The 12,576-nt window shown below is 42.5% G+C and overlaps 1 protein-coding gene across 2 annotated transcripts; it reads left to right on the top strand.

The window, feature by feature from the left end:
- Nucleotides 1–6,899, top strand: LOC147213316 (uncharacterized). Of its 2 annotated transcripts, none has more exons than XM_086143181.1 (7): nt 1–92; nt 1,335–1,469; nt 1,594–1,638; nt 1,893–1,979; nt 5,213–5,238; nt 5,964–6,032; nt 6,551–6,899. In XM_086143181.1, the coding sequence occupies exons 1-7, from the start codon at nt 32–34 to the stop codon at nt 6,662–6,664; spliced, it is 537 nt and encodes a 178-aa protein (XP_085999307.1). In that variant the 5' UTR covers nt 1–31; the 3' UTR covers nt 6,665–6,899. The 2 variants fall into 2 exon arrangements, with proteins under 2 accessions (XP_085999307.1, XP_085999306.1); XM_086143180.1 differs by having other exon boundaries at nt 5,934–6,032.
- Nucleotides 6,900–12,576: the final 5,677 nt, after the last annotated feature.

Here is a 12,576-nt window from a genome sequence, read left to right as displayed (position 1 = left end):
AATAGAAGAAGGAGCAGTGAAGCGGAGCAGGATGGTGAGAACCAGATGCACTCACAGGGAGTTCATCCTGATGCTGCTGTTTGTCTATTTGGGTAAGGAGTATTTTTAACCGCAGATACAACTATAATGCCAGGTTCCTTCTAAAACCGTTGTCGGCGCCCAATGTTTGTCACTATCAAACTCCATCTCTTTGATTTACTAAAGCCTGAGGGGGACCTACTTTAATCCGCAACCTCATTCAAATGCTGGAGTTTGTGTTTAAGCCAGGTTTTTATTTGATTACTAACAAATGCATGTCAGTCTTTTTATATTCCCCCAGAAAAAAAGCGACTTTTTTCTTCGCTGCCTTTGCTGTCGAGATAGCCTTTGCTATCAGCGCTGAAATGCTTTGGCATTATGCAACCCTCGCTCTCACAACCTTATTGACGTTATTGGCCTCTTTGCAACTTTGCTTATTTGTTCAGTTTTGTTCATTCACAAAAGGAAATGTAAACTGACTGATTATTAAGTTAAGGAAACTTTTAAGCCGTTCTAGCTGGCAATGTGTTGGTAGGCATAATGTCACAGGGTTAAAATTAAGTATTGGGTCTATTTATCAGTCATCCGTGCAAAACGTTTTTACACTTCTCACCGCAGAAAGAGGTCTCAGTTGTGTTTTTATCTCTCAAATGGAGGGCGGGTTTTTGAGAGAGGAAGCTCTGGTCATGCTGACAGACCCAAAATAATGAAAACAGAAACTCGGCGGCATGAGGATGAGTCTCTTCACCTAAAGGATATGTGTTTTTATAGATAATCATCTTGAAAAATGGAGGGTAAAGTTCTGCGGTAAATAACTTCATTAGAAATTGACACAAGCAGAGTTTTACCTCAGATATGTAGCGCTTCCGCCTCACAGCAAGATGGTCCCTGGTTCGATTCTGAAAGTGGGCCTTTCTGTGACGGGTCTCCATGTTCTTTCTTCATATAGATGGCTTCGCTTGTTTCCTCACATTCCCAAATCAAGCCTTTGGTAAATTGGAGACCCTAAATTGCGAAGACGTGCATCCTTGTCCTTGAGAGTAGAAACAGGAGAGAAAGTTCCAGTGCTTGAAATATGACAGAGTACTAAATGTAGTCACGGCCTGAGACGTCTAAGAGGTTTTGAAACGATGCTTAAGATTTGACTTGCTCACATATGCAAACCTTGCAGCGTTTCTGCGAGCGTTTTCATCGTCTAAACTCACGCTTACCTAGAATTTGGCTGAAAAACAAATTCCCACAGCTCATTGGACCAGCTGACCTGTCAAAATTATGATGAAACATAAATAAACCAAATGCCACTGACAAATTTCCAGGTAACAGCCACAAAGTACGTTCTGCTGAACTGAGAACTGAAGGTGTGTCATGCAAGATAAAAGCAACATCACCCACGTCAACATCAATGACCTTCATCAACGCATCTTCAACAGGCAACACAACGAATCTGCAAAGTAGGGTTTCCACCTCCTCTATGTATCTCCCCCTCGAGACGTTTGAATGACAAGCTTTTTAAAATGATCCCTTCTTCCTCGTCCTCCTCTTCTTCTTATGGGCCCTGGACTCCGTGCCATGTAGAAATAACAAATGGATTGACGACTGATCAGAAGCCAGGGTTGAAAGGTAACAGCTGCTCAGTACAGTACGGTCAGAGACTAATAACCCCAACTTTAACTGAAATGCGGTATATTTTTGTAATTTCTTCATTATTTTTGACTGTAAGACAACTGACTGCAGATTGACAGAACCCCCCCCCCCACACACACACACACACACACACACACACACACACACACACACACCACACCACCACCCCCCAGCTTGCATTTCAGGCCGGCTGTGTTTTGAAAAAGCTGACATTTCAATCTTGTTTTCAGGCCTGCTGTACTTTACTGTGTCATTGAAGTTGTCCATGATGGTATTGCTCCTTGCTTTTACTGCCATCATGTGGTGGAGAAGAAAAGGTAAGGGGAAAACGGGGATAAAGTAATGATTATTGATATCAAAATCCCACAGTGATCATGACATGCACTTATTGGTTTTAATCTTTTCTAAAATATTAACTCAACATGCTCCTTTTCATCCTATTCTTTGAATTAAATTATTTCTCCTCAATGCTTGCTTGTTGTTTTAAATCCACCTAAACACCCGTGTTTGCGTTCCACTACTCTTTTTCTAGTCAGAGTGAGAATCAAAACAGAATAATTATTTAGAGACAGATGATGTGTCCAATCGACCAATCAGAGTCACAGGCTTCACATACGTGAAAGACTTGTTTCCATGTGTTCTTCTTTTTCTTTTGAGAGTCGCCACAGCCAGTCATCTGCCTCCATCTAACCTTGTTTTCTCCATATATAAATCTCCTCATCAGTCTTCTTCTGCCAAGATCTTCACTATCAATCCTCTGAACATTTGAACCGACCTCATCTCCAAAACATCTAACATGTGCTGCCCCTCTGATAGACTCATTCCTCGCACCGTCCTCGCATCGTCCCCACTCCCAAAGGGAACCTCAACATCTCAATCTCTGTTTCCTCCAGTCCTGCTTTGTCTTGTTCTCAGTGCCACTGTGTCTAAACCATACAACATCGCTGGTTTCTTCACCTATTTTATCTTCTGTTATTCATTCCTCTCCATATGAGAACCTGCCTTGAATACCTCCACCTACAGATCACAATGTCATCTGCAAACATCATGGTCAATGGGAATTCCTGTCTGACCTCATCTGGCAGCCTGTTCATCACCACTGCAAACGAGAAGGGGTTCAGAGCTAAACCCTGATGAAGTCCAACCTCCAGAACTTCTCTGTCACACCTCTAGCATGACACCTCTGTCTCACAGCGAGCATACAAGACCTGCACCAGTCATACTTACAGTAGAACTTCGGCTTACTCTGTGTTGTTTACGTCGTTCATTGTTCTCCTGTTTCAACACGTTTTTCAATTAGCTATCCCTCACTATGGCTCCCAAAAAGGTTGAATGCTAGTTCTATGAAGAACTACAGTCGATCTGAAGAAGGAAACAACAGCGGAACGTAAGTTTACGAACAGAGATGTGCTAAGGATGTGTAGCCACCGATGTGGCTAATAGGCAACTATGTTAACAAAGCTCAAGGGTAGTTGAGTGAGGTAGTTCCTCTGTTGGCACCCTGTCTTATGATTTTCTAGGTCTACAAGGGCAAATTGCAGTACCCTCTCACTTTCTCTGTTCTTTTCTACTAGCATACTTGTAACCTATGATGACCGAAAGGTTCCCTGTGGGTCATTGGTATCAATGGCAGTCGTTGTTAACCTCAACTGATCCGGTATTATCTGGTTATCATATTCGCATGCTTTCTTTTGGCAAAAGTTTTAAGCCTGATGCCCTTCCTGACACAACCCTCTGCATTTATCTGGGCTTGGGGTCTGGGAGACACCGGTCGTGCTGCCCACAGGCTACATTATCACCTATAATCCTCTGTAATTACTGCAAATCTGCACATCTCCCTTGTTCTTGAAAATGTGAACCGACGCACCTCTTCTCCATTCCTCTTCGCACCCCTCCTGAGATTCTTTTGAATAATCTAACCAGGAAATCTACTTCTGCCCCTGCGGAACATTTCTGTGCCTCCACAGGTATATCATCAGGAACAATTGCCTTTCCACTCTTCATCCTCTTCAATGCCCCCCTCACTTCGCCTTAACTAAAGTCTGCTACTTACTGGCCCACAATGGTCACCTCTTCTACTCTTTCTTATTCTTCATCAGCTCCCCAAAGTACCCTTTCACATCCACCCCTCACATCTCTTGTCTGGCACTTTCAATACATTTCCCTCTCTACCCTTAATTACCTGAACCTGCTGCACGTCCTTTCCATCTCTTTCACTCTGTTTTGCCAACTTGTAGAAATCATGCTGTCACAACAGATCACAAAGTCATCTGCAAACATCATGGTCCATAGGGATTCCTGTCTAAACTCATCTGGCAGCCTGTCCATCACCAAGAGAAGAGGCTCAGCGCTGATCCCAAATGTAGTCCAACCTCCACCTTGAACTTCTTTGTCACACCTGCAGCACTTCACCTTCACCACCAAACTTGCATACATGTCTTGCACCAGTCTTACACACAGGCTTACGGTCACCCCTAATCATGAACAAATCAACTTATGAACCTTTTTGCGCAAATTTTGAATTGAGCTGAAAACATACCTCAGTGTACAGACATACAAACAAACTCACAGGTTTTCAGTGTTGTGCCATCGTAGCATCGTGGCAATCATGTGCCATACTCATTGCTGTTTTCATCGTTCTCCTGTAACAATGCCTTTTTCAATTAGTTAGCCCTCATCATGGCTCTCCAAAAAGTTTGGAATCCTAATGCTACAAAGAAGTAGTTAAGAATTAGAGGATCTGAAGAAGGAAACTATGGCTGACAGTGAGCAGCGTTCATGTTACTACGACATGGCTACCTTTAGCTCTGCTTCCCATCTTTTCCTCAACATCAGTGTCTCTAAACCAGACCACGTGACTGGTCTCACCACCGTCTTGTACACCTTCCTATCACTCTGGCTGATTGTCTTTTATCACACGAGACACTTTTCTCCACCCGTTCCAACCTACTTCAGTATGTTTCTTCAACTCTTTTCCACACTCCCTGTTGCTCTGGACTGTTGACCTTCAATCCTACACTTTGATCACCTCATCACCCTGTAGCCTCACCGTTCCATTTGGGTCCCTCTCATTTACATTCATATATTTTGTTATTCCAAAGCCTCTCCTTTCCAGTCCATACCGTCTTTCCCTGCAGATCACAATGTCATCTCCAAATGTCACAGTCCATTTAAGTCCTGTCTAACCTCATTTGTCCATCACCATAGCAAACAAGAAAGGACTTTGAGCTCACCTATCACATTTAAGATGTTGCTCACCACTGTCGCACAGTTCTCATACTTTTAGATTCTTTACATGTACTATCTAATTTTATGACAGAAAAATGTTTTTGTTATATTTTGTTTGTTTCAAATTGATTGATAGCTAAATTTGGACTTTATACAAATCAGTGCATTGATGTCACTAAATCGAGTATAATTTTGGTCCTCTGTAGTGGTTGGCTGCGAAGGAAACACCGATAGCGAGTGACTTTACACTAGTTTCCCTGAATCAACAAGACCTTTTGATCAAGCTGGATTTTCACCGTCACCTTTTTTTCTTTCGTTTCAGGAGCCAGAATATCAGCCAAAAATAAGGTGAGTTTTTTCAGATAGGAAATCACGGAGATTACAATTAACAAAAGACCAACGCTACAAGTTTCAAAAAACAAAATGTTTTTGACAAGAAAACATTAAGGCATCATGTATGTTGGGACATTAAATTGACTGACAAAATGAAACGTGCTTAATTGAAAAACCTTACTGATTGTTCATTATTCCGAACGCATTTTGAGAAAATAATCCCTCTAGTGAAAAAAGGTGTGATCACTCAGGACTTCCATACAACCTCTGACCCTTGATGCATGACTGTTTGAAATACAATTGAAATGACCATAAATGGCTCACTTCACCATTAATTTTGAATAAATAAGTTCATAAATACCGAAACTAGCCGGGAAGTAAACTACAAGCCACGTCAGCAAATAGGCTCCTCGCTTTTAATGTTTCACAAACGCTCGAAACGTCCTCTCTTCCATTGCATTGGTCATTGAACGCAACACAAGTCTGAGTTGAGTCATTCTCGCTCCAACTAATCTGTCACAGTTGAGATGATCGATCCCGAAATCTCTTACGTCAACATGAAACTTAGCTTGAACGTCAATACAACGTGACGTTTTAAAGCTTGACCGATCGGGGCGACAGGCCCATCGCTAATCTCCAACATAGTGTTTGGAAAATGATCACTCTATTGTCAGTGTTTTGCCTCAAGATGGATTTTTTTTTTCCCGAAGCGACCGAGCAGTTTTGTTGTCGCTGTGCAGAAGGACCCTGACGACATGGTGTATTACGCCAGCATCAATTACAGCAAGAACAGAGGAATCAAAAGGAAGGTAAGAAAACTTTGTTTTTGTAATCAAGATGGGTTTGTTGTTCACAGGAGAAAATGTTTGCCGTCATAGAGCTCCATGCAGACCAGGGTTTCATCAATAAGAATTCAATACAAGAATACAAGAAATATCTTTTTATAATCAGAAAATACACTTTTTAAAGAAATGTCACTTTGTAAGGCGTCTCCAACAGGGGACCTTTTCTTTGTGGGGTTTGCATGCCAACACCTGTGGGGTAGACATAGGGGGGTCACAAAGATTTTAGCGTTGTCCTTCTTCATCGCGGTGGTTTGTTTTTGAGTCAGGTGCTTACGGTTCACTTCATAAGTAAATTTACAAGCAATTGTACAAAAATGACATCAAGATTCTGCGAAAATTAGCAAACTAGAGTCTGAATACTGATCGGTTCACTCCAGTTTCCCATGGCTAAGTTTTCTATGTGCAATTCTGGTTGTGGCCACTCGGGACTGCAAAGGTCTTGAATCGCTGCCCACATTTGTATTTGCTCGTCTCTTGTCCAGGCTGGCGGTGAAGATATGGATGAGGAGGAAGCAGTGACGTACGCCACAGTGAAAGGTTACTCAGATCATCCCGAAAACCTTGACGCCACCGTAAACAAACGGATCAGCCAATAGAAGAGCAGCTTGTTTCCGTCCTCATCCTCGGCCATACAGTGTTGTCTCCAAGCGAATTCAGCTGTTAGATAATATTAGTGTTTTAAGTGTATTCGATAAATACATGCATTTGATTAGTTACTCACCAGGATATTCCCAATAGAGAACAGACAGTAAACTACCGCAGAAAAATATGAAGTGATCTAAAAATCAACAGGAAAAAAATGGAAAATATCTGTCACAAAAATCAGAAAGACACCCCACCAATATTTGCAAGACGTTGTTTACAAGTCATCATGACGGAAGCAAAAATTGCACTGAATGTCATGCTGATTTACTGATGACTTCTTAAAAAATAAATTCATAAATATTTGGTTCCTTATGATTTTATTAAGTAACTTGGATACTGTTAATCTTGAATATACAGTATATATACTGCTCAAAAAAATAAAGGGAACACTTGAACAACACAATGTAACTCCAAGTCAATCACACTTCTGAAATCATAGTGTTCACTCAGGAAGCAACACAGCTTCATTTTGACTTGTTTTAAGGACATTACATCAAAGTTGGATCAGCCTGGAGTTTGTGTTTACACTTTAATTTTGAGTGTGATTCCTAATCCAGACCTCCATGGGTTGATACAATTGATTTCCATTGATCATTTTTGTGTGATTTTGTTGTCAGCACATTCAACTGCGTAAAGAGCAAAGTATTTCATAAGAATATTTGATTCATTTAGATCTAGGATGTGTTTTTTAAGTGTTCCCTTTATTTTTTTGAGCAGTGTATGTATATATAGTTTGACAATGCAGCCTCAGGGCAGCACTGGCCTGTGTCTCCCCATGTCACGAGGCGCGGGGGCGGACTCGGGCAGGGAACCACACCTCAGAGCAGGAATCTGGATTGAAAGCGCTTTGAGTTGAAACGGCAGGTAGGGTGTCGCTGGTAAGCCCGTGGCCCCGAGACAGAGTTGCACAGGGCTGGGTCTCGGCAGGACGGGCCCCAGGCAGGGTGACGGCAGGACAGGGTCTCGGACAGGGTGAGATGTTACACCGGCCGGCTGGGTCCGGTCGTAACGGGGTAGGGGTCCAGTCATGGCAAGGTAAAAGCAGGGCAGGGTCTGGTGGCTCACCTGGGTCAAGGCAGGATCTCGGGCTGGGTCAGATGTTACACCGGCCGGGTCCGGTCGTAACAGGGAAGGGGTCCAGTCGTGACAGGGGTCCACAGTGGTCTGGGACAACCACAATCCTCCGGCCGCAGGCAGAGCGTGCCGCTGCTCTTTATAGGGCTCTTGATTAGCGGCAGCTGCTGCCGCTGGCACCAATTGCGAATTAATCCCAGCCGTGTCTCCTCTCGGCTGCCAAGGGGAGATCCTGACACCCCAAGCGTGCCTTGGGGGGGCACGGAGCCCGGATAAATGCAGAGGGTTGTGTCAGGAAGGGCATCCGGCGTAAAACTTTTCCGGCCAAAACCAAACATTCAAGTCAACCATAACCAGATCTTACCGGATTGGTCGTGGACCGGGTTAACAATGACCGCCATTGGTACCGATGACCTACAGGGTACCAGTGGGAATTGGGCTACGGTGGGTCAAAGAAGAAGAAGAGGAGGAGGGCGTGTTGGGAAGCAGAGAGAGAGGAGGAAAGGTAACAGTCTGGGACCGAGAGTAGGGTCTTTGAATATCAGGACTATGACAGGAAAAGTTAGAAAGTTGGTCGACATGATGCAGAGAAGGAAGGTGGATATACTGTGTGTCCAGGAGACCAGGTGGAAAGGTAGTAAGACTAGAAGCTTAGGAGCAGCTTTAAGTTGTACTATTATGGTACTGACAAGAAGAGAAATGGAGTAAGAGTTATCTTGAAGGAGGAGTTTGTTAGGAATGTTCTGGAGGTGAAAAGAATGTCAGAAGACTTATGAGTCTGAAACTGGAAACTGAAGGTGTGATGCTCAATGTTGTTGGTGGCTATGCCCCGCAGGTGGGGTGTGAATTTGAAGAGAAGAAGTTCTAGATTGAGTTAGATGAAGTGATGCAGAATATTCCCAGAGATGAGAGAGTGGTAATTGGTGCAGACTTCAATGGACATATTGGTGAAGGCAATAGAGGGGATGAAGAAGTGATGGGCAGATTTGGTATACAGGATAGGAACGCAGAGGGAAAGATGGTGTGATATTTTGCAAAAAGGATGGAAATGGCTGTAGTGAACACCTTTTTTCAGAAAAAAACAGGAACATCGGGGTAGGTAGGAGGTGGGAGCACACGGGTAGACTACATTATATATATATCGAGTATTGTCTCTGTATGATTCTTTTAATGAGAATGTTTTTTGGCAATTTTCAAATAATACCATTTGTTGTTTTGGCTGTTAATTACTAAATAAAATTTTATATTTAAAACATACTCATCTAAAGCAATTTCCGATAGAAAAAATGATTTTATGTTTTATTTGAGGCTCAGATCCCGATGCAGATAGGGGTTTCTCTCTCACCGCTGCATCCACAGGTCTTTCACCGACTTTGTAATCAAAAATAGTGAAACCTGTTTTAAGACTCACATCATCATTTGCCGCGTCAAAATAATGATTTTATCATTGAGTGTTAGGTCACAGGTCACTTGTCAGTTTCACTCCTTCAGACTGGAAACTGAGGGAAAAGATGAGAACAGAAAACAGATGATGCTCATTACTTTGGGATTTTTATTTGGAATTTCAGTGTCAATATATTCTTCAAACGCATTTGGACGTGAATTCATTGGATCATCATTTATATATCTTTATTATGATATATATATATATTTAATTTCTACACATCAACAAATTAAACAGGATACTGTTAAATATTCAGCAACAGACATCTGTACCGAAAGATGTAAAATGTGTTTGTTCTTGTATACTACTTGTATTTTAGTATCAGATTGGTTCTATTTGAAATAAATAGTTTTATTTTCATTTTTATTATATGTTTGTTTTGCATCACATGTTGATGCATGGAATTTCCTTCTCCATGTTGCAGTTGGTAGACCAATGGCCAAAAACAGTCCTTGTGAATCTTGGTTTCTCCACTAGGTGAGGCCAACTCGGGCTTCAGGCTGAGAGACCAAAAGTCATTCTATCGTGGGAGTAATATTTTTTTCTCAGCATTTCATCGGTTTTGCTTTCAGAGCAAACTAAACTCATTTTGGTAGGAAAAGAAGAAAAAAAAAAATGAGAACTGCGATTGAGGATTAAGTGCCGTGTCTCGGCTGGGACACTGAGATGGGCTTCAGGGGTTTCACCCAGCAGGGATACAGCAGCATGAAGATAAACCGAATGACGATTTTATGACCCCGGGCTTTTTCAAGAGCTGGAACGAACTCTAACGGCGACTTGATGTCGGGACAGACGCTGGAAAAAAGAGACATGTGGCAGGAATGTGACGGCTGAGAGCTTCTTGCCCCTGTCTGGCACAATGTGGTCATTTGGAAAGACGACTTGATGTCATCGAAGGAAAAAGAGCGACGATACCACAAAAATGGGAACTGTATGAAACCATTAAGAGTTTTTATTCCATATCAATTAAGGAATTGTGGTTATGCAGGCTTAAGGGGGCACAAGCAGTGTTTCTGAGACAGTCCCAAGCCCAGATAAATGCAGAATTTAGCGTGGGGAAGGGCAGCCGGCGTCGCAACCAAACACATAAATCAATCAGCGATATACATTTTGATTCATGAAAATTATTTGTTCAACTTCCCCTCAACATGAGTGGATTGTGCCACTTGTTTTGAAAGGAAAAAAAGAAAACACGGATGAAACAAAAATAAGATGCAAGGAAAGAATTAATTGATAATCTACATCAGTGTTTTCCCAACTTTTTTTGAGCCACGGCACATATTCTACATGAGAAAAATCACATGGCACGCCACCAAATAAATGTGTCAAAAAGATTTTTAATGAAATAGAATGAAACTGTAGTCTCTGATACAAGGTGAAATATTTCCTCTCCTGTTATTTCCTGCAAAACTGAAAATTTTCTCTGATGCCGCCTCCTGTCTACAAAGCACACATTTGCCAGAAGTTGTGCATTGTCAACAAATATCTGGAAATTCATCGAATTGCAATGCAAATTTCCCACTGATGTGCAACTTTTCCAGAATACTCTTCAATATCTGCAGACGTGACATCAAAACGTCTGTAAATTGTATTATTTGAGAGCGGGACTTGGGCTATTTCTTTAACAGCTCCAGGGCCGAGCCCGATTTTGCACCCAGGTAGTATAAATCTCGCTTCCACGGTGTGTGGCTGTTTGGATTTAGCGATGACTTCGGCAACTTTGTAGCTGGCTTTCAGAGCTTTCTCATGATTCAAGATTCAAAGCGTTTATTGTCACGTGTACAGTGAAGAAACGTGTTTCCCTCCACAGTGAAATTCCTACTTTGCTGTCTGCAGTGCATTTGGATATAAATTGATGAGAAGTAATGATAGCAAACAATTTATAAATATCATAAACATGAACAGTGTGGTAGTGCAATAAGACATTTGAGTGCAGCTTTGTGTAACTCACAAGGTTGAGTGCAGAGCGGCGATGCTGCCATACCACGTGGTGATGCAGCCGGTCAGGATGCTCTCAACAATGCAGCTGTAGAAATTGCTGAGGATCCGAGGTGACTTGCCGAACCTCCTCCACCTCCGCAGGAAGTCCAGTCGCTGTTGAGCCCTCCTGACCGTCTGCATGGTGTTGAAGGACCAGCTGAGGTCCTCGCTTATGTGGACCCAGATATTTGAAGCTGCTCTCAACCTCAAGACCTTGGAGGAACCATAGCTGATGAGGTCTCCTCTCCTTCCTCATGTCTACTATCATTTCCTCGGCCCCGCCAGAGCTGCGTCCTATCACTGTGCTGTCGTCTTGGTGGTTTTCTTGAATGAAATAGTCTGTTTTTTTTTCTTGAAGTGAAGGGGTTTTCACTTTGGAGATGGTGTTTAAGTTTGCTTGGAGCAGTGGCACTGTTGGACAGCTTCTCCCCGCACACCAGGCATAACGGAGTTGGCTTGGTTGGTTCCTCAGTAAAAATGAATCCAAACGTAATATAACTTCCATTGTGTTATATGGTTGACGCACAGGTTCACTCACTTCCTGTTGCCATCCAGTGGAAGAGCATTTCCTTGTTCTGCGTGTCACTGCATGCTACCCACTTAGAAAGATACACCAAGACGCATTATTCTTATTGTATAAATAGTTTTTGGACCAATCAGGTAAAAGTGGGCATTTTTGCACAGCACACCACTAATGTGCTACGGCACAGCGGTTGGGAAACACTGATCTGCATGTTTTTTTTTTTTTGTTGTTTTTTGTTATGAAACAATCGGGGCCTGCAAGGCCTTCTTCTTCTTCTTCTTCTTCTTCTTCTTCTTCTCCTTCTTCTTCTTCTTCTTCTCCTTCTTCTTCTTCTTCTTCTTCCTCCTCTCCTTTCAGCTTTTCCCCTCAGGGATCGCCACAGCGAATTAACCTTCTCCATTTAACCCTATTCTCCGTATCACACCAACTACCTTCATATCCGCTCTCACTACGTCCATAAATCTTCTCTTTGGTCTTTTTCGAGACCTCCTGCCCGGCAGCTCCAATTCCAGCATCCGTCCACCAATATATTCCCTATCCTCCTCTGTACATGACCCAACCATCTCAGCCTGGCTTCTCTGACCTTCTGTCCAAAAGTAAAATGAGTAAAATGTTTCCATTTTCCTAAATAATATTGCAATTTTATGAGGGTATTATTGTTGCTTGTTTATGTGAGTTGTAGTTGTAGCTGCAGTAGAAGGAGACTTGTCCACTCCGGGTTTGTTTCTTCAGCAACAGCATTTATTGTGGACTCATCTCTGCGATGCAATGGCTCTTTATACTGCATTTGTGCATCCTAAGATGTTTTTATGGCCGTAAAACAGTTATTGAGGGGTGGATTG

Source organism: Fistularia commersonii, chromosome 36, assembly GCF_037954325.1.
Source record: "Fistularia commersonii isolate RoL2024-O1a breed Wild chromosome 36, RoL_Fcom_v1.0, whole genome shotgun sequence".
NCBI lineage: Eukaryota > Metazoa > Chordata > Actinopteri > Syngnathiformes > Fistulariidae > Fistularia > Fistularia commersonii.
Note: the sequence above shows the minus strand (reverse complement) of the source record. Positions and strands in the feature narration are given on the sequence as shown.